Here is a 23,168-nt window from a genome sequence, read left to right on the forward strand (position 1 = left end):
ATGACCTGAGCCGAAGGCAGAGGCTTTAACCCACTGAGCCACCCAGGCACCCCATTATGATGATTCTTAAATAATAAAGACTGTGAGTGTTGAAGAAGGGTATTGGTTTACTGGAGAAAATTGTGCTGAAGACAGATACAAGGTGGTGAAAAGACATTCTAGAAGACAGAGTAGAATGAGCTTTAGAGGAAAGCTACATGGAGTTCTGCAGTGGCAAATGACCCCTTTAGGGCCTTTTATAGAGGACAAGGCTGGAAAGGCAGATGATAATCAAGTCAAGAGAGGTTTAAATGCTCAGCTAAGATATTTAGTCATGTTTTTGAACAAAGAAAGTAATATTATTACAGTTTGGAGAAGTAACCTGGCAGTAATGAAAATGGGAAGGATTATACTAGAATAACATTGTAGAGGAAAGATTTTTAAATTACTGTAGCCTATTGAACAGAGGCTCAGAAGAAGGTATAGAAATCCTTTAAGATGAGGGAAGAAAAAAAGATTAAAATGGTAGTAGTATGGGGCACCTGGCTGGCTCAGTCATTATGTGTCTGCCTTCAGCTCAGGTCATGATCCAGAGTCCTAGGATCAAGGCCTGCATAGATCTGCCTGCTCAGCAGGAAGCCTGCTTCTCCCTTTCCCACTCCCCCTGCTTGTGTTCCCTCTTTTGCTTTCTCTCTCTCTGTCAACTAAGTAAATAAGTCTTAACCAAAAAGTAAATGGTGGTGGTAATGTTGGGGTAATAGGTTTTGTTTTGTTTTAAAACATCTATTTGGGATCATGTACTTAATGAGAAACAGATAAAAGATATGGTCCCTTGTCTCAGAAAAACACCATCCATTTATACCCAGTTTTGAATAAAATGTTTTTTTTTTTTTAAGATTTTATTTATTTATTTGACAGAGAGAAATCACAAATACACTGAGAGGCAGGCAGAGAGAGAGAGAGAAGGAAGCAGGCTCCCTGCTGAGCAGAGAGCCCGATGTGGGACTCGATCCCAGGACCCTGAGATCATGACCTGAGCCGAAGGCAGCGGCTTAACCCACTGAGCCACCCAGGTGCCCCTGAATAAAATGTTTTTAAGTTCACTATGGCCTTTAGGTGAAGGACTCCTTGTTTAAGGGAAAGTTTGGAGCTGGTCAGGACCTCATCTGATTGGATTCGTATATACCAGCTTCAGGCCACAACAAACCAACCAGAGTAGCCTAGTTGTGTGTGAGTCTGAGATAACAATAGCTATCATTTATTGAGCATGGTGTTTGTAAGACATTGTTCTGTATGTTTTGGACATTTTCTCTTAGATGTCTCAAGATAACCCAGTGCAATAGATATTATCATTTATCCCCATTTTAGAACTCAGGAAACAGGCACAAAGAGATCAAGTAATTTGTGGTCACAAACAACTGGGTACCAGAACCAGGATTCAAATTCAGCCATTTGACTTCAGAAACTCTGCTTTTAATCTGTTAATTCACCATGGGAAATTTAATTGCCGCAGAGAATAGAAATTTTCACGTTGCCAAAATCAACACTTCCTCTCTGTAATTAAGGCATGTGGACACTCAAATCATAACCAGAAGTTAATTTTATTAACTCATCATGAAAAATCCTGTAACAGGGATTGGACTTACAGGGATTGGACTTGTTTACATGTAGGACTAAAACATTATTCTGGAGACAGACCTTTCTGGGAAGTCAACCCATACAAGGATTTATATAGCAAATGGTAAAGTGTGGACTCACCAAGTGAAATTAAAATGAAGTGAATTTTTAATTGAGTCAGGCTGATTATGAGGTGTACTCTAAGTCCATATAACGGAGGTCTTGCGTTCAATGCAAGATTCCATCTTCATGCCCTTTTCTCCCTCCTCTGAGACCTGCTCTGAGCTTTGAAGCCCCCGGGACACAATACTTCATTTCCATAACTTGCCAGTCTAGGCCATTGTATACTGCCTTGTTTTTTCTCTTGATAAATAAATACCTTCAGTCTGAGTAAGGATGTCTCCTAGTTCTAGTAGCTTCAGATCTATTCTCTCTGATGACATTACTGCTTTAAACCATTATGTGTTTATCTTAAGTTAAATTTACTGAAACTAATCTTATTCCCTAATGCTTATAAGGCTCATTGTAATCCTCAGGTTTTCATAGATCTGAGGAATTGAGGAGATTTGCTAATCTGAGATATGATGATGACTTTCATGTTTAAGTGGGCGGGTTGAGTTGGAGCCCAGAAGAGGGAAGTCAGAGTTAGCTTCATGCAGTTGGGAGATGATCATTGAAACCTTACTGGTTAAATGAGATTGGTAAGGATGAAAGCAAGAAAAAGCAGTGAGAACAGAACCTTGAGAGTGAAATCAAAAAAGAGGAGGCAACTGAAGAAGTTGAAGAGGAGAATGATAGTGGGCAAGTTCACAGAGGCCGAGGAACAAATTGCAGCTTAAGGTGTGCTCTTTCATAGTAAGGAAGATGTAAGCTCGCATTTATGAAGTGTTTGCTATTTTCTTAGCACTTTCCTAATCTCTTTACATGTACTAACATTTAATTTTCGCAGGGTCTTAAAAGGTAGGTGCTTTTATTACCCTCTTTTATAGATGAGGAAGATAAATGATAGGTTCATGACTTCAGTCCAAAGTTCCAGAGCTTCTCCTTCTCAGTATAGTTCATGTTCAGCCCACTAATTTGGCTTCAAAGTCTGTGCTTGCAGCCACTATAGAATATTACCTCATTAAAATGCTGCTGCTGTAAACAGACCAGAGAGATTTGGATTTGATGATCATGAGACTGATTACCTAAATGTAAGCTATTTAATAATCTACTGCAGATTTTTTTGTATGTTCATTTAGGGTCTTTGCTGAGAGCCTTCTAGTTAGGCAGTAATTTAAGCTCTGGGTACAGAAATGAGTAAGATTAGGTCTCTAGCCCCAAGGAGGTCACCTTTTCAAATAATATATGCCTCTCCCTGAAATTCTGGCTTGTTCTCCGACATGGGTACAGAAGAATTTGGGGATATAATGGAGGAGGCAGCAGGAGCAGTGGTCAGTTAGCATGTTATTTGCAAAAGCTTTCACACTGAGGTTGAAACTGATGTGTGCCTGATTTGTGGGTAGTATATGTAGGGACGAGGTATATCAGCTGTGATGTATCTCGTAGAAGCAGCGTGGAGGAAGTGGAGGCAGGAGATTACTTACACGGATCTTTAGTGTCCTTGGGACCGGAATTTTACCCGGTGGTCCTTCATAGCTTTCCTTATATTAGAGGTATGGAGATGTAGGAAATGGGTTTGGGAATTGCAAATCCAAGAACCACATAATTTAACTATACAGTAATTATGAATCTGTTGTTACTGTGTAGGACTGGAGTGCTGTGAATTCTTTAGGACTTGTGAAAAGGTTTTACATTTTCTGTAATAAGAGAATGAGTATTGTTTATATCTGGTCTTTGCTTTTTCACTGTCAAATCAATATACAAAAAGAAAAGTGGTGACACATTGAGATATCACCTTACACCAGTTAGAATGGCCAAAATTAACAAGACAGAAAACAACATGTGTTGGAGGGGGTGTGGAGAAAGGGGAGACCCCTCTTCCACTGTTGGTGGGAATGCAAGTTGGTACAGCCTCTTTGGAGAACAGTGTGGAGATTCCTCAAGAAATTAAAAATAGAACTTCCCTATGACCCTGCAGTTGCACTCCTGGGTATTTACCCCAAAGATACAGATGTCCTGAAAAGAAGGATGTTTCTCCTTTTGCTGTTATTCATTGTTCTCCCAATTTCCCAGGCTTTCATAGAGGTGATAAACTGTGATTTGTATCATGACCCAACTTTTAAAGAGAGAAAGGATAATGTTAGATTGTAGCTAGAGCACTGGAACCAGTTGTTGTTTTATTGTTAAATTAGTGGCATGCTGACTGGTCACTTTATGTCAGAGTCTTATCAGATTGGACCTAAAAGATCAAGAAAATGCCATCTCTCCTGTAAATCAGCTTTCTTTTTACCCTGGGTTTCTCTACTTATGACATGTTTCAGAGATTTCTGATGTGCATACCTACGTAGGTTTTGAGTTTTGTTTTTTTCCTAGTCCCATTACATATTGGATAGAAATTGAGGTGTTACAGGAGAGTTGATTGGTCTGTTTCTTTCTAGGCAGAAGAGGAAGAGAACTAATAGCCAGACAGAGTTGATATCCATACCTGATACTGGGGAAGAGCAATGGCAAGAAATGGGCTTGTATTCAAGTATTCTGACATTCTAATCTAGCAGTTAGAGAGGGCCCGCCTCATACAGAATACTTTCCTAGCTCTGTTGAGGCACATAGTAAGAAATAAACAGTAGCCAACACATATATAAAACTATATATTAAAACCATCAATTGTTTTTGTATGGTCTGAGAGCTAAAAAATGATTTTAGATGGTTGAAAAAAAAGCCAAACAATGTTTTGTGACTTCTAAAAATTACATGAAACTTAGATTTTAGTGTTCATGAAGTTTTTCTGGAACACAGCCAAGCTCATTATTTATGTATGGTGTCTGTGGCTGCTTCTGCAGTACTGTAGCAGAATTGGGTAGTTACTACAGAGAGACCCAGTGGTTCTTTACAGAAAAAGTTTGCTAACCATTGTTTAACAAAGCACTTCAACAAACATTTTTCTGGGATCATCCTGACAGTGTGCAACTTAGGCATAGGTACTCTCCTTCCTGTTCCACAAATGAGAAAACAGTTTGCATGGTACTTTCCTTTGAGTCACATGTCAGGACTGGCACTCACCTCTGGGACTTCTTCATCCATAATACTCAAGATTTTTCATACTCTTCTATACTGCATCTATCCAGGAGATGCTTTTGTTATAGCCAAAAGAAAACATACAGAAAAAGTGAGAACCATACTAACCGGCATGTTAATGAAGATTGTTAATGATGAAAGCTTCATTTCCAAGTGCTGGCTGGATTTTCTTTTAATTATGACAGTGATTCCCAAAATAGAAATTTGAGAACATTCTTTATCTGTGGTTAAATTAATTTGGTTGAATAGAGAGATTTCCATTGTTTCCTTGGAAACTGGTTCTTGGTGGTACCCCAGCTCCCTCAGGCATTTAGAAAGTAAAATAAAATAGTACTGCATTTTAACAGATGTCCTTGCCAGACTGCCCTTGGGTCTTTTTTGCACAAGTGTTGGGTGGGCTTCACTGGCTACTAGTCTTCAGTCCTGTCTGAGAATCCCTTGTCTGTCCCCTGGAAAATTAATATCACAGCCACCAAGTAGCTAGACTGTTTGTTTTTACCAATTAAGTTTCTAATAATCTTTCAGGGAAACTCGTTTTCCCTTTTTTGGACTTCAGCAGACCAGATAGATATTGGGCATAACAGGCTAGCTTATTCTAGGAGAATATTTAGAAAATATTACCTATTAAAAAAATACTTTATGACTTCTTGGTGGGCTGGTTTTAAATGAAATATGGTGGGGAGAGTTATTTACAGTTCTCTCTGTATGTGTCTTTCTTTTCCCTTTTCTCTAATGAAGCTTGAGGCATCAGGCCGTTTATCAGAGATAATTATACAACAGATGGAGCTTTTCTGATATATAATAGTCTCAAAGTGGAAGATTCTTTCCCATAATGAAGAATGCCCAAACTTTAAATGTCTCTTTTGATTTTAATTTAAAGGTTTGTTTTTTTTTTTCAGTGCATTTATTTATCCTGGAGCTGATTTTATATAGCGTGCTGCTTTTATTATAGCTGTCTACTAAAAAGATTGATACTTTGCAGTATAGTATGATAACATATAGTTATATGCTGTATTGAATCACATGGCTGTAATTTACCAGGATCAATGTATGGGATCATTAAATTAATCCCTGTCAAAAAGCAGAAGGACTTGAGCAGTTTAGCAGTACTTTTTAATCAAAATGATTTCTGTTCCATAATGTTAGCTGGGTTGAAACTTGTTCAGGCACTTAAACTATCATCTGACCTTCAACTTGTAGTCAAAATAAAGGCCAAATTAAAGTAGAACCATGAATTTTAAATTACTCATTTGCTGGCTTTTTGTTCCTTGAGAGTATTAATTGTATTTTTAAAGTATACAAGTAAAACAGAGACATACAGGTTTATATAGAATAGAAGGTGAAAACACTCTTTTCACATCTCTCTCCCCAGTCCGCCACTAAATTCCCATTCTTTCCAAAGATAATCACTGTTCATTCATTTTGGATTATATATTCTTTTTTAACGCGGCTGTATATATGTTTGCATACCTAAAGATTTTCTTCATTTTTATACAGATGAGAACATACTATATATTGTGGTTTGCTTTTTTAATTTAACAGTATATATTTTTTAATATTTATCTTAGAGAAGAGAGCTCAAGCTTGAGTGCACAGAGGGGAGGGGCAAAGTCGAGAGAGAGAGAATTTCAGGTGGACTCCATGCTCCATGTGGAGAATGCCTGGCTTGATCTCACAACCCTGAAATCGCAACCTGAGCCGAAACTGAGAGTCAGATGCTTAACTAACTGACCCACCCAGATTCCCCAGTGGTATATTTTAGAGATTTTCCAGATTAACCATAAAGGCCTGTGTAATTCTTTTTAAACTGCTTCAAAGTATTTCGTATTTTTATTATTAATTTCTCTATTCAAAGTCAAGTCTTTGGTGTTTTGTCTTCGACTTTGTGTCTTTTTAAAAAAATTTACATGTAGTGAGTGTATTATTTGTTTCAGGGGTATAGGTCTATGATATATCAGTCTTACACAATTCACAGCGCTCACTGTACCATGTACCCTTCCCCCAGCCATCCCATCGTTCCCATCCCCCTCCCCTCCCCTCCCCTCCCCTTCAGCAACCCTCTGTTTCCTGAGATTAAGAGTGTCTTATGGTTTGTCTCCCTCTCTGGTTTTGTCTTGTTTCATTTTTCCCTCCTTTCCCCTATGATCCTCTGTCTTGTTTCTCAGATTCCTCATATCAGTGAGCTCATATGATAATTGTCTTTCTTTGATTAACTTATTTCACTTAGCATAATACCCTCTAGTTCCATCCAAGTTGTTGCAAATGACAAGATTTTGGTTTTTTGATGGCTGCATAATATTCCATTTTAGGCATGTACCACATCTTCTTTATCCATTCATCTGTTGATGGACTTCTAGGTTCTTTCCATAGTTTGGCTCCTATGGACATTGCTGCTATAAATATTGTGCTGCATATGCCCCTTCAGATCACTAGCTTTCTATTTTTAGGGTAAATACCCAGTAATGCTATTTCTGGGTCATAGGGTAGCTCTATTTTCAACTTTTTGAGGAACCTCCATACTGTTTTCCAGAGTGGCTGCACCAGCTTGCTTTCCCCCAGTAGTGTAGGAAGGTTCCCCTTCCTCCGCTTCCTCGCCAGCACCTGTCGTTTCCTGACTGGTTAATCAGCTATTCTGAGTGATGTGAGGTGGTATCTCACTGTGGTATCGATTTGTATTTCCCTGATGCCGAGTGATGTTGAACACTTTTTCACATATCTGTTGGCCATTTGGATGTTGTCTTTGCAGAAATGTCTGTCCATGTTTTCTGCCCATTTCCTGATTTGTTCTTTGGATGTTGAGTTTGTTAAATCCTTTATAGGTTTTGGTTACTATCCCTTTATCCGATACATCATTTGCAAATATCTTCTCTTATTCTGTCATTGTCTTTTGGTTTTGTTGACTGTTTCCTTCTTTGTGCAAAAGCATTTGATCTTGATGAAGTCCCAAGAGTTCATTTTTTCCCTTGCTTCCATTGCTTTTGGCAGTGTGTCTTGGAAGAAGTTGCTGCTGCTGAGGTCAAAGAGGTTGCTGTCTGTGTTCTCTTCAAGGATTTTGATGAATTCCTGTCTTACATTGAGGTCTTTCATCCATTTTAAGTCTGTTTTTATGTGTGGTGGAAGGAAATGGTCCAGTTTCATTCTTCTGCGTTGTGGCTGTCTAGTTTTCCCAACATCATTTGTTGAAGAGATTATCTTTTTTCCATTGGACATTCTTTCCTGCTTTGTCAAAGATTAGTTGACCATAGAGTTGAGGTCCATTTTTTGGGCTCTCTCTTCTGTTGCATTAACTATGTGTGTGTTTTTGTGTCAGTACTGTACTGCCTTGATGGTTATAGCTTTGTAATAGAGTTAGAAGTCTGGAATTGTGATGCTGCCAACCTTTGTTTTCTTTTTCAATATTTCTCTAGCTATTTGGGCTCTTTTGTGGTTCCATATAAATTTTAGCATTATTTGTTCCTTTTTTTTTTTTTTGAGAAAAGTTGATGGTATTTTGATAGGGATTGCATTAAATGTGTAAGTTGCTCTAGGTAGCATAGGCATTTCAGCACTATTTATTCCTCCAGTCCATGAGCACAGAATGTTTTTCCATTTCTTTGTGTCTTCTTCAGTTTCTTTCATGAGTACTTTTTAGTTTTCTGAGTATAGATTTTTTGCCTCTTTGGTTAGGTTTATTCCTATGTATCTTATGGTTTTGAGTGCAGTTGTAAATGGTATCGACTCCTTAATTTCTTCTGTCTTGCTGTTGGTGTATAGAAATGCAGTTGATTTCTGTGCATCGAATTTATATCCTGACATTTTACTGAATTCTTGTATGAGTTCTGACAGTTTGGGAGTGGAGTCTTTTGGGGTTTTCACAGAGTATCATGTCATCTGCAGAGAGTGATGGTTTGACTTCTTCTTTGCGGATTCAGATCCCTTTAATTTCTTTTTGTTTTCTGATTGCTGGGGCTGGACTTCTAGTACTGTGTTGAATAGCAGTGGTCATAGTGGACAACACTGCCATGTTTCTGACCTTTGGGGAAAAGCTCTCAGTTTTTCCCCATTGAGAATATTCGCTGTGGGATTTTCATAGATGGCTCTTAGGACATTGAGATATGTACCCTCTGTCCTTATATTGTGAACAGTTTTGATCAAGAAAGGATGCTGTACTTTATCAAATGTTTCTTTTGCATCTATTGTGAGAGTATCATATGATTCTTACTCTTTCTCTTATTAATGTATTGTATCACCAGATTGATTTGCAAAGGTTGAACGAGCCTTGCAGCCCAGGAATAAATCCCACTTGGTTGTGGTGAATCATCCTTTTAAGGTACTGTTGGATCTTATTGGCTAGTATTTTGGTGAGAATTTTTGCACCCATGTTCATCAAGGAAGGATATTGGTCTGTAATTCTCCTTTTTTATGGGGTCTTTGTCTGGTTTTGGGATCAAGGTAATGCTGTCTTCATAAAATAATTTGGAAGTCTTCCTTCCATTTCTGTTTTTTGGAACAGTTTCGGGAGAATAGGTATTAATTCTTCTTTAAATGTTTGGTAGAACTCCCCTGGGAAGTCACCTGGCTCTGGGCTCTTGTTTGTTGGAAGATTTTTGATGACTGCTTCAATCTCCTTACTGGTTATGGGTATGTTCAGGTTTTCTATTTCTTCCTGGATTAGTTTTGGTAGTTTATGTCTCTCTAGGAGTGCATCCATTTTTTTCCAGATTGTCTAATTTGGTGGCGTCTAGATGCTCATAATATGTTCTTACGATTGCTTTTATTTTTTTGGTGTTGTGATCTCTCCTCTTTCATTCATGATTTTATTAATTGGGGTCCTTCTCTTTTCTTTTTGATTAGTCTGGCCAGGGGTTTCTCAATCTTAATAAATCTTTCAAAGAACCAGCTCCTAGTTTCATTGATTTGTTCTACAGTTCTTTTGGTTTCTGCTCTGATCTTGATTACTTCTCTTCTCTTGCTTTAGGCTTCTGCTTCTGCGTTTAGGGTTTCTTTCCTGTTCTTTTTCCAGTCCCTTTAGGTGCAGGGTTAGGTTGTATTCTTGAGACTGTTCTTATTTCTTGAGAAAAGCTTGGATTGCTATATTCTTTCCTCTTAGGACCACCTTTGCTGTGTCCCCAAGATTTTGGACAGTTGTGGTGTTTTTGTGGGTTTTTTTTTTTAAGATTTTATTTCTTTATTTGAGAGAGGGACAATGAGAGAGAGCATGAGAGGGAAGAATGTCAGAGGGAGAAGCAGACTTCCCCTGGAGCTGGGAGCCTGATGTGGAACTTGATCGCGAGACTCTGGAATCATGACTTGAGCCGAAGGCAGTTGTTTAACCAACTGAGTCACCCAGGTGCCCAACAGTTGTGTTTTCATTTTCATTTGTTTCCATGAATTTTTAAGTTCTTCTTTAATTTCTTGGTTGACACATTCATTCTTTAGTAGGATGCTCTTCGGCCTCCATGTATTTGAGTTCTTTCCGACTTCCTCTGTTGGTTGAGTTCTGGTTTCACAGGTTTGTGGTCTGGCAATATGCAGGGAATGATCCCAGTCTGTGGTACCAGTTGAGACCTGATTTGTGACCGAGGATGTATCTATTCTGATGAATGTTGCACATGCACTAGAGAAGAATGTATATTCTGTTGCTTTTGGATGGAATGTTTTGAATATATCTGTGATGTCCATCTGGTCCAGCATGTCATTTAAGGCCTTTATTTCCTTGTTGATCTTCTGTTTAGATGATCTGTCCATTTCAGTGAGGGGGGGTATTAAAGTCCCCTACTATTATTGTATTATTGTTGATGTGTTTCTTTGATTTTGTTATTAAGTGGTTTATATAATTTGCTGCTCCCATGTTAGGGGCATAGATATTTAAAATTGTTAGATCTTCATGTTGGAGAGACCCTTTAAGTATGACATACTATCCTTCCTCATCTCTTATTATAGGTTTTGGCTTAAAATATAATTTACCTGATATAAGGATTGCCACCTCGGCTTTCTTCTGATGTCTATTAGCATGGTAAATTGTTTTTAACCCCCTCACTTTAAATATGGAGGTATCTTTGGGTCTAAAATGAGTTTCTTGCAGACAGCATATTGATGGGTTTTATTTTTTTGAATCCATTCTTATACCCTGTGTCTTCTGATTGGTGCATTTAGCCCATTTACATTCAGGGTAACTATTGAAAGATAGGAATTTAGTGCCATTGTATTGCCTGTTTGGTGACTGTTACTATATATTGTCTCCTTTCCCTTCTGGTCTATGTTACTCTTTTAGGTACTCTTCTGCTTGGAGGACCCCTTTTAATATTTCCTGTTGGGTTAGTTTGATGTTTGCAGATTCTTTTAGTTTTCGTTTTTCCTGGAAGCTTTTTATCTCTCCTTCTATTTTCAGTGCTGCAGAACTCCAGCACTAGGGGAATACAGCATGGCTTTTCACCTTTCCTGTTCGTAACAGAAATTTTTGTCTTATGTTCTCATTTTATGTATGTATCTATTATTTGAAAGCTTGAAGAACTTACTCATAAAACTGATTGGCCTGATACCTCATATTGGACTAGTCATAGTTTGTTCATCATTTGAAGACAATTTTGATAATACTGTTAATAAAAATGTCAGTTCCATCTAGATATCTAAATTTATTGGAATATGTAACTTTCATTTATTAATTCTAGAGTATATAGTATACCAAGTACATAAACTAAATGTTTTTCTTACTCTGATACTGGTTTTATTTCCTGAGTTGTCTTTGCTATGATCCTCTAGTTAACTCAGTGGAGAAATATTAAAGGTCTGGGAAGTTAACGCTATCACCGTTGTTTTTGGTCATATCTTGCTTCTAATCCTGTCCTAGTCCAGATGAGTGCCCTATTGATAACATATTAAACAAGAAGGGAAATTCTTCAATTGATTTATCATCACCTGTCCAGTCATTCAAATTCAAACATTCTCCCTGGGAATCTGGACCCTCATTGTATCTGATCTGTCTACCCATTTCAGGAGTGATGCTCAGCTCTGAGCCAGGGTAGTCCCTTTTGTCCTCAGAAGACATCCTGGCACTTGTCTTACCATTTTTATTCATGCTATTAGAAGCCATCTCAAAACCATTTTATCCACACTATTTGCTTCCTTCAAGGAATTCTTTGTTTTTTACCTGTAACATCTAATCCCATATTGTTTTGGTTGTCTTTGGCCTGATAATGTCATCTCCTTGTACCAGCTTATAGGGTAAACCCAGAATTAGCAGAGACTTTATTGTATGTTGCTTTGCTCTTCCCCAGAGCAACCAGTACAGTGCTTGACAAGGTAATGCTCAGTAAATGGTTACTGATTTAAACACTTTGAAAAGTTTTCTAATTCTTCTTCCTTTACAAAACCTACTTCATGTGTTTTGGTACATTAAAGAGAGGTTTGTTATTGCCTGAACCTGATTTGGAACGACTTACTTAATATTCTTTTATTATTTTCTGTGACTGTGCTATTCAGTATCCCCAAGATGAAGCAACTCAAAAAAGAAGTTTCCCTTCCAAAGTTTGAAATTTGATTGCCTTGTTGTGGTGACAGTTCATCTCTTTAAACCACCAGAGCTTTTGGAGTAATGAAGACTGTCTTTTTGTCTCTTCTTCCTCCCTCCTTCCCTTCCTTCCTTTCTTCCTTCCTTCTTTCCTTCTTTCATTGTGCAAATAGCTACTTGCTTGTTGTGAAGTAACAGTTTTTACTTATATATTTCTTTTGTCACCTGAATTACCCCTTCAGGAATCCCCTTTGCCAGACAGAAGACTAGCAGACTTTAAACATTCATGTTTAAGGGTCCCTTAAGAAATCTGCAAATCTGAAAAACTTGTTTCCCATAAAGATTTCATTAGGCACCTAGGAGATTATACAGTTACTGATACTCAGATTAGGTTTTGAAGCAGCATTATCACTGCCCCCCTCTATGCAAATGCAGATTTTTGTTTTATGTTCTTATTAAATGAAGTGCTCTGTACTTTGCTATGAAAGTAAAGGTCACTGTGAACAGCTACATTTCACACAGCTTTAGCCCTTTGTGGCTGTCATATTTTTCTTTCGTGTAGATACAGGTAATGGGTGAAACTGTGCTGAATCTAAACTAAATGTAAGCTTTATTATGACAAGTGTTTGGGTGAAAAAACTCACTAAAATAAGGCCATCGATTTGGGTGTGTTAGAAGTAGTTATTTTAACCTTATATTTTAATTGTGTTTGTGAACTTCTAAAATTCTTAGCTGCCAGTGCCAAAAATGACTACATATAACTTCCATTTTCTGTTCACATGCTATGTGATTTCATAAACTATTTCACTTTTTGATCTATCAAAAGGACATTTTTTTAGATTTAGTAAAAGCAATAGTTGCCATCTTTGTAAGGACATTTTAAAATTCCAAAATAGGAACAGTATGAACTCAGTATAAACACTTTTCTACATACATACTACTTTTCTACACTACATAAACTGTATAAACACTTTCCTAGATGATTCAAATCGTGGCATTTTCAACTATTATTTTTGCAAAGGGAGGTCCCTTTAGCAAGACCTTTTAGCACTCATTTCTGTAAAATAAGAAGGTTAGACACAAGGACCCTCCATTCAGTGTCACTGTGGGCGCTTTGCCCGCCATGGTATGGTGACCCATAGTGGAGGCTCAGCCAAGGACCAAGGAGAAAGGTCCTGTATTCAAATTTCTTTTTAAATGTCCATAGGGCAATACCTGTGGGATAAGTAGAAGTCTTTTTCCATTTTCTATGAAGCTTCTTTTGAAGAACATGCACAAGTCACCTCCCTTTCTGAAGCAGGCATTGCAGCCTTGCAGTTGCTGATGAGGGCCAAGATTATGAGAACGTTCTTGGTAGCCGAACTATGTCAAAAATAAACGTTCTTCTCTTGCTAAGTGGTTTCTCCATTAATGTTGTTTTGAGATTCATGCTCATGTTGATGGTAAAATGCAAATACAGAAATCTGTTTGGGGTGTTAGTTACACCTGTAAATAGTCAGAACTGAAGCCTAAATTGAAGAAGTGACAGCTCCTGATTTCATATCCATATTAAATATGCTTTATCACAGAGAGAAACAAGTATCTAAAAGTAGAACTATTAGCCAGGTGATATTTTTGACCTCTCAAAAAAGGGTTCTAGTTTTGATCACTAAGATGGTGGTGTTTTAGAATTTCAGTGTTAATTGCTATTGGACTTTATCACATTTTGGAATTTTGGTATCAGGTATTTTCAGTTTTTTAATATATCAGAAGCTCTGTTTTAGTTATACAAAGGTTCTGGGTAAGAGATCATGTCTGAAAAGCTGAAATCAAACATTTAATGGCTCAGAATTTTTTTAATTCCTTGAATCGTGTTTTTACTCTATATATAAGTAGTAGAAATGGAATATCCTGGGTTGATATAACTGTAGAGTTTTCCACTACCCCTTGCCTTTCTTTGTTTCCTCAAATAGTTAACATTTTGTGGAGAAGAGGCTAGACATTTTACTGTTATTAATGCTGGTGCATCCAGTTGGTTTCCTAAGACCAGAATAAACCAATTGGCATGTGAGGAAAGTGGAGAAAGTGGAAAGTGTATTAACCTTTAGGTTCATTGTTTTGTTCTATGTCAGTGGTTCTCAAAGGGGACTTGTAGAGGTCCCTAAGACCCATTCAGGAGTCCATTGGGTCCTTCCTTTTCCAACTATGTATCTGTGGAAGGGTGGATTTTCTTGAAGGCCTAATTTAAAATTGAAAGCACATGTGGATGTGAAAAGTCAGATGTCTTCCTTTAAGACGGACAGCTCTCATAATTTTCTTTAAAATTGTATAATTTCTTTTTATAACAGTATGTTTTTATGTTGATGTAGTTATTTTTGTGAATTTTAAATGAAGTTATCTTACTAAAATTTTTTCAGTTTTAATTTCAGTTCAGGTACATATCAGTAGGTATAGTCCACATAAACAGAAACTTGCTAGTATCTTTAATAATTTTTAAGTATAAAAAGATCCCAAGGGGACACCTGAGTGGCTCAGTTAATTGAGCATCTGACTCTTGATTTTGGCTAAGGTCGTGATCTCAGGTTTCCATAATTGAGCTCCACATGTAGCTCTGCAATGAGCACAGAGTCTACTTGTCCCTGTCCCTCTGCTTCTCCCCTAGTTCTATGCTCTCTCTCTCTCTCTCTAAAATAAATTAAATTTTTTTTGTTGGGGGAAAGGTCCCAAGCCCAAAATGTTTTAGAACTGCTGTGCTAGACCAACATGTAACTGGTGAAAATCAACTATATATATAAAATAGCTCCATTTTCCTTTTGAATAGTTTTGTATGTTCGGTAATTGCTTTTGGTCTGGATTATTTTCATTCAGTAGTGAAAAATATATTTTTGAACACCTAATGTGCTAGATTACGAAAATGAGTAAGACTTTGCTCTTGCCCTTGAGGCTCATACCATTTAAGGTCATTGCTGGGTCAAGAGAGAATATTTCTTCCAAAGCACATCCCATGGTCACTTCAGGAATGTCCACTTTAACTCCTCTAAAAGAGTCCCATCAGTACTAGGCAAGTAGAAAGTATTCCTGATTTCATTTTATTTTTTTAAGTGTTCTTCCCTGGGGGGAGAGTGGTGTGGGAGAGTTTTTAATGTTATTTCTGTTGGGAAATAGGCTAATAAGCCTACTCACACACAAACATACACTAACATTTGCAGAGCTGCCCAGCACTGTAATTTGTTTAGGGGAGCAGGGGTAGAATGGTAATGAAATTTTGTTGAGAAGCCCTTTATGAGCAAAACAGATAGCTACCAGTAGCAACTTCTGACCCACTTTGAAAATCTTCTCCTCATGAATCCCTAATTTAGATCTAAATGGTATGAGAGATCATGCAATAAGTCAGGATTAGAACTTCTAACTGAGAAAGTAACACTTGGATTCTGTAACAAGCTTTGTAAATGGTTTAATTTGGTAGTTTCATTTGGAGAAATGGGAGGGCTATTATCTGTGCTGAAGATTTTCTGTAAACTTAGATTCCCACTCATTATATCTTTATGTATTCTTGTTTTTAATCGATGGTCCTTTTCAAACTCAATTATGTAGACAGATTAAGTGTGTTCTTTCTTATTAAAACAGTTCATGAATTGCACATTTAAGATGAGGTTGGAGATCACCTTTTCTTTTCTGAAGGAGATGACTTATTTTCTAGTGCATTTTGATTTGTTCCTGATACTCATTTCTTACTGTTTATTTCTTAACCATTTATTATTTTATGTCTCCATGTATGTATTGAAGGCTTTTAAAGAAGGAATCTTTTGCTACTGAATAAATAAATACAGTTTTTTTTTCTTAAGATTTTATTGATTTACTTGAGAGAGAGAGAGAGAACAAGAGAGAGTACACAAGCTGGGTGGGGGAGGTAGAGGGAGAAGCAAACTACCAGCTAAGGGGGGAGCATGACGCAGGGCTCCATTTCAGGACCCTGGGATCATGACCTGAGCCAGAGGCAAATGCTTAACTAACTGAGCCACCTAGGTGGCCTGAAATACAGATTCTTCCAATATTTTTAAAAAGATTTAGGGGGCGCCTGGGTGGCTCAGTCATTAAACATCTGCCTTCAGCTCAAATCATGATCCCAGGGTCCTGGGATTGAGCCCACATCAGGCTCCCCACTTAGTGGAAAGCCTGCTTCTCCCTCTCCCACTCCCCCTGCTTGTGTTTACTATCTCACTGTCTCTCTGTCAAATAAATAAAATCTTAAAAAAAAAGAAGATAGCTTTACATTCTTAGTATAGCCATATCCGGAGACAGTGTAGAGTTTATTTTACTGCCTCCGTCACATAGTGTTTGATTTTTGGTTTTTGGTTTTTGTTTTGCTTGGATTTTTGTTGTTGTTGTTTACTTTGTTTTTGTTTTAAGATTTTATTTATTTATTTATTTGGCAGAGAGAGAGAGAGGGAGAAGCCGGCTCCCCGCTGAGCAGAGAGCCCAATGCGGGTTCAGTCGTAGGATACCTGAGATCATGACCTGAGCCAAAGGCAGAGGTTTAACCGACTGAGCCACCCAGGCACCCCATATTTTGTTTTGGTTTTTAAGTTGCTTAATCAAAAACCTCTTGATAAGATTTTATAAATCTCTTGAGAGGGAGGAGAATTGTACCTCTTGAATCTGCTGTCAGAAAACACCTTTTGGACACTGAGCCTAGAGAAGTGAGATGCTGGGTGGTAAACAGTGTGCAGATTATGAGAGAGTGGAATTGAAGCTAGTTAAAAAGGATGATGCATTTCTAATTAGCCCATGGTGCCTTTAGTTGGAAATTAATTAGATACTGTTATGTAAATGTCATGTTAATTAAGCAAGAATAGTGAAGTGTTATGAGTCTGCAAAGGAATGGCTATTTTTGTGTATTAATGTTTTCCAGTTACCATGAAAGAGCTGATAGTAGAATATTTGTTTGATTATTGAACTTCTGGCAGTTTTTAGCTGACTGACTCCTTGACAGTCCATTTTTCTTAATTGCTGTGCTTTAACACGTGTTTAAACTGCAGCCAATGAACCCTGTGGATCTAGGAACCAAAAATAACCAGTCATCATAGCTGTTTTAAGAAAACCTTTCTGGGTAGATTGTTGATCTCTATTATTTTCAAGGTTAAGGAGAAATACTGTTTTTCTGTATTTACTTAGCCTTAGATTTGGAGTGCCTAAGATGATTGCCATCCTAAACAAAGCTGCTTCCAGGACTGTGTTCTCTGCTTCCTCCTTGAGTCGTAGTCTTCAACCAGTCTGTGGGACTGACTACTACATGGGTAGGCTCCGAGGTTTTTTTGACCATTAACTCCATAGGAGGCTGACAGAAAATTTGAGAATTCTGCCACTTCAGCTTGAAATATGAGTGTTCGGTAGTTAATGGATACCTTTGTTCAGTCTTTCTGGATTTGCAGGTTATAGTGAAGTTAGTATGCAGATTTGCCCCCTGTCTTCAACTGTACAGGCCTGAAATTAGTACTGTTTCTCCAAGAAAATCCACTATGCTTTTAGAAATGCTATAAAGACTTCTTGTTGGAAATACAGCTGAAGAATTATATTTCATGCCTCTCACGTGGAATTGCAAATGCAATCTATAGTGCTACATAATGTATGACACCTTTAATACAAGAATAGAAACATCCCTAGAAGACAGAACAGCGTATTCTGACTTCTGGTCACAAACCACAAACTACCACAGACATTGTTTACTTGTAAATTTCAGGATCTAAATTGTTGAAACTTGGGGAAAAGTCCTTGAATATAACATCAAATGCAAAATGATAATCTGTCATTAAATATCTGCAGATAATGAAGAAATTTGGAAAAAAAAAGATATTTAATACACTTCAGCAAAAGAAAGCAAAGAGAACTCATAGTAATTGCCTAAAATTTAGTTTCATTTGCTTAATCTTAATATCATTTGGTTCAGAATCCCCAGAGAGCCTTTCATTAAATAAGGAATTTTAACTGTGGGTTTAGTTTTTTTTTTTAATACTTAAAAACCCAGAACTTTTTTTCCAAACTCACTTGTCACTACCATACACTACAGGGTAATGGTGTAAATAGTTCTGTGCTTAGAAATATATTTCTTTTCTGAACTGTGATCACACTGAACACGTAAAACACATGCACATACACATTCATCACATTCACTTATAGAATGCAATTATGAAGAGGCTTCCTCACCTTGCTCTTCAGCTGTTAGCTCTGTCTACCCTCCTATTTGCAAAGAGGAAGAAGGGCCAAAATTAGAGCAGGGTTTACAGTGACTTATTGGACTATTTGCTACCATCAGGCATTAGAAAGCTCAGTAAAGAAAAGCCAAGTCCATTCCTTGATAGAGTAAGTGCCCTTTGACTCTTATATCAGCTCCCCAAATTATTTTGTTTGCTATACCTACATGGCACCCATGTTGTATGTAGACAAAAACTTGAAAAGGTTCCCCTTGAGTGTTTCTTAATTTTCTGTTTTCATTTTAACAGAATTGATTTGGAATTCTAGATGATCCCTGACCTAACTGTGGTTCAATTTAAGATTTTTAGGCTTTAGGATGGTGTGAAAGCCATATCCATTCAGTAGAAACCATATTTGAACTTTGAATTTGGATCTTTTCTTGGGCGAACGTTAAATTTGGATCTTTCCCTAGGCTAATGGTATATGGTATGATACCCTTTCATGGTGCTGGGCAGCAGCAGGGAGAACAGCTTCCAGTTAGCTTCACCTTCATAAGGGTAAACAGCCATACACTTAGAACCATTCTGTACCCACACAACCATTCTGTTTTTCACTTTCAGTACATTATTCAACAAATAACATGAGGTATTCAAGACTTTGGGCTTTGTGTTAGATGATTTTGCCCAACTGTAGGTTAATGGAGGTGTTCTGAGCACACTTAAGATAAGCTATGCTAACTATAATATTTAGTAGGTTAGGTGTATTAAATGCATTTCCACCTTAAAATTAATCAACTTATGATGGCTTTATTGGGACATAACCCCATTGTAAGTTGAGGAAGATCTATAATTGTGTAGAAGTAGATATAATCTCCTGTGATAACTATTTTTATTTGGGAGTATAGGAATTTTGTATGATAGCACAATTACTGTAGAATATATGTGCAGTGCTCATATGCATCCATTCTGGATTTTAAAGAGTTTCATAGGTTATAGTCTTCCAGACCAAACTTAATTCCAAGCTTTCTGTTTATAATACTGTCTAGTTATCAAAGCTAGGATATATTATCACTGCTAGTTACTCATGCTGTCAATTTGTTTTGCCTCAACTGTGGTTCCATTTGTACTTTTCTATAATGTAGTGAATACATTGGATTGGGTTGTTAGTTTAACAAGCTCTCTGGAGAACACTTTCATGATGATGCATATTGAGATGTGCAGGGTAGCCTTAAAGTTACTTGCGTATTTGCCAAAACCTACAGAAATTCATTCATTAGGAATTTTAAAAACCATCCACTCTGTAGCCACAGATTGAGGTAAAGATTACATTTGTAAATATGGTAGTGTTAATTCATGAGTCCCAGCTAAATTTCTTTAGGGGCTTTGATTTGACCAATTCCTCCCTTCTCTCATAATTTTACTGGATGAATTATTTTATGTCCTTTTAAAAATGTATTCTGATAGTTATGGAATCTTGTGCTCCTTGCAGCTCATGATGTTGTAGGTACTCTGTGATCTTGGCCAGATATTGAGCTTGGAGTTAAAGAAAATGTTATCAGAAATTGGAACTGATTGGGTTGTTAATATTTACATTGTGTTCAGATGCTTTTAAAATCAGTTCTTTGCCCACGCCCACCTGTTGCATCAAAATTTCCAGAGTCTGGGTCTGGAAATCTCTATTTTGAAAATGCCCCCTTGACCTTTCTAGATTCTGGCAATGTTCTAATATTTTTATCTGATGGTTGTTACACAAATACATATACGTTAAAACCCTTCAGTGTGTCTATTTAAGATTTGTGCACTTTATTGTAGTATTTCATGCTTTCTGTAATACCTCTTGAACTTTTTTTTTTCTTTCTTTCTTCTTCTTCTTTTTTTTTTTTTTAAATCAAGTAAACCACTCCCAATGCAGGGATTGAACTCATGAACCCAAGATCAAGAGTTACATGCTCTACGGACTGAGCCAGCCAGGCACCCCTTGTAATACCTCAATTAAAAGAAAAAGATTTTTTTTTTTAAAGACACATTACTCTCCTGATTTCATTAAGCAGCTTGTAGTGGTTACTTAATAAACACTATTAATTGTCCACTGTTCACATAGTCATAACCCAAGAATAGATGACAAGGTGGGTCTTGGCTCCTGGGAACATAAAATCTGGTGATAAAGTGTCACATAATATAATATACTTTATATAATATACTTTATTATATAAAGTATAATATACTTTAGGAAGTCTTTTTGTACAGATTGTCTCATCAACACTGTGGCTTATAGGCAATTTACTATCCCTGCTTTTTTGTTAAACTTATCCCGGATTACTCAGCAAGTAGGAGGTAGTTGCATGACTTTAAATTAAGAGTAGGAGGTAGTTGCATGACTTTAAATTAAGTCTTTATAACAGCCTGTAATTCCTTAGAAACAAGAATGCTTCAGTTAACAACAACAAAAACCCAAATCACAAACCTCATATGGAGGAAAAAGCCAACGTGTTTTTATTTATCTGTAGAAGTCATTATCCAGAGAGTTCTTAATAGATATGGAATTTGTGTCAAATTTTCCTGCAGTTCATTGTCACTTCATGTTGCCTATTTTTAATATCACAATTCCAATGGACTCTGGAATTTCAGTATGTTAAGCTTTCTCTAGTGACTGTGATGTTTGTGGAAAAATATTTCAACTGAAACACCTTGCTCTCTATGGCCTTCCTAACTTTCCGTTTATTCTTGCCTCAAGAAAATTCTTGCCTCATTTTCAATTTTTTGAGAAGTATTTCTAGGAGATGCTGTCCAACATTGAATATTGTTCTTCCTGATTACATTTAGTATTTATTGTTTGTTCCATATTCTTTGGCACTTAGTCATTTCACATTTAACTCTTTATTACTGTCATGTATTGTTCTTTATTTATGTACACAAATCTTGCCTTCCTAAAAGGATTAGAAGCTCCCTGAGCATGAGACTATCCCATGTGGTGGCACACAGTAGGATTTTCTAAGTACTCTTTGACAGTAACAATACACTCAACTTGGTTTTTCCTTCCTTTTCCTTTTTCCCCTTGGTGTCTAAAGTTAGCTGCTGTTACATCCTCGGTGTAGGATAAAGTGGACTAATGAACTTCATAGGTGGAATCTCTGGGTCTCAAAACCCAAAACTCTAAGAATAAGGCTCAGAGCTCTTTCTTCTTTTTTTTTTCTAATGGGTAACTTCTGTGATCAGAAGTCGTCATAGTTGGCATACAAGTATGCCAAGAAATCATGTTTCCCTTTGCCAATCATCATCACCTGAGGAACCTTTTCAAAATACTGTAACATTTGCTTGTGTGTTTTATTCCTTTACGATCATCATCACTGGCCCTCTTAGGGCATGTCGAGAAATACTGGTATTCATGTTTATACAGTAACTTCCTATTTTAGAAGGTAGGGCATGGTCTCCAATATGGGACGGTTGGAGTATATATCAGTATCAACTTAAGAATTTGTTGGTGGTCCTGATTCTGGAGAGTGAAATTACTGCTTTTCAAGCCCTCACTCAGTAACTGACTGTGTCTCTTGTATACTCTTGACTTATGCTTATCTACCAGATACCTGGGCTCACAAAGATTCCATAAAAGGCCTCTCTTCCTATCATATTCTTACAATTAAGCTAGATAGTCTTCCTTGTTCAGTAATTTTCTTTATATATTAAAATGATCCCTTAGTTTTTTATAAAACAGTGTTTTGTTCCTTAGGGAGTTTCCCCTCTTTAAGTAAGGCTAGTTTTGCAATTAATTCAAAGGTGGGATGACCACTGAGATCAACTTTAGAGGGAGTGCTCCTGCTTTTGCTCTGTGGAAAAACTCATCTCCCCAAACTTACCTGGTAGTTTCCTCTCATGTGGATTGGAATTCTAATTAAAATTTTATCCTCAACTCTTGAACATTATGAAACTCCATTGTTTTTTATGAAAAGCATGTTATGATATAGAAAGAATATGGACCTATGGTCTAAATAGCTGAACTGAAATAGGGTCCTTAGAATTAACCTTCCACTACCACCCCACCAGCCACTTCCTTCTTTCCTGTTGCTCCTCTTAATGCATATTTTCAGGTTGATCCCTGCTTTGTTTTCAGTTCCTCTTTATCCAAGATAGCAACTTTGGGCATGTAGAAGATATGTCCTGACTGACGTGCCTGCCTTTCTGTTTCTAGGTGGGCCATGCACAGACACAGCTCATGTCTCGTTAATCACACCAACCAAAAGATCCTGTGGTACAGGTACGTATATCATTCTTATCTGGATTCATTCTTATCTGGATTCCTCATAGAAATTAGCTATTGGTTTTAACATGGTGTCTTTCCAAGATACTCTCTAATTTCTTCCATCAGTTGTCAAGTGGTGTATTATGTGCTAAGTATTGGGAGTAAGGTGGAGTGAACAGGGGTCAGAGTTGTGCTCTTTGAGGTCAAGTTGAGTTAATGCTGGCAGCTAGAACCAAGAAGATGGACATTAAAATTTATCTACTTAATGTTTGAAGAGTATTGTTAAGACATGAAACAGTAAAATACAGATAATTGCCTAGTTTCTGGCCTGTGTCTAATTTGTCTAAGTCTTGGACCTACTACAAAAACATTATTTAAATAGTGGAGCTGCAGGGTGAAAGAAATTTTGTAGTACAGATAATGTTTTAACTTGACAATTATAGTATCCTAATAGTTTTAGAAAATTATTTTCTCTCGTTCATCTTAAAGCTGAGGGGTA

The 23,168-nt window shown here is 37.2% G+C and overlaps 1 protein-coding gene across 1 annotated transcript in view; it reads left to right on the forward strand.

Annotated features, from left to right (window-relative positions):
• Positions 1-23,168, forward strand: part of ZFAND3 (zinc finger AN1-type containing 3) — a 334,816-nt gene that overhangs the window by 255,362 nt on the left and 56,286 nt on the right. Inside the window, exon 4 of the mRNA XM_045071246.1 lies at positions 22,619-22,684. Coding sequence (XP_044927181.1) covers positions 22,619-22,684 — 66 coding nt within the window. The remainder of the gene's footprint in view (positions 1-22,618; positions 22,685-23,168) is intronic.

This window comes from Mustela putorius, unplaced genomic scaffold (genome assembly GCF_011764305.1).
Source record: "Mustela putorius furo isolate JIRA1106 unplaced genomic scaffold, ASM1176430v1.1 tig00003983_pilon_pilon_pilon, whole genome shotgun sequence".
In the NCBI taxonomy this organism is placed as follows: Eukaryota; Metazoa; Chordata; class Mammalia; order Carnivora; family Mustelidae; genus Mustela; species Mustela putorius.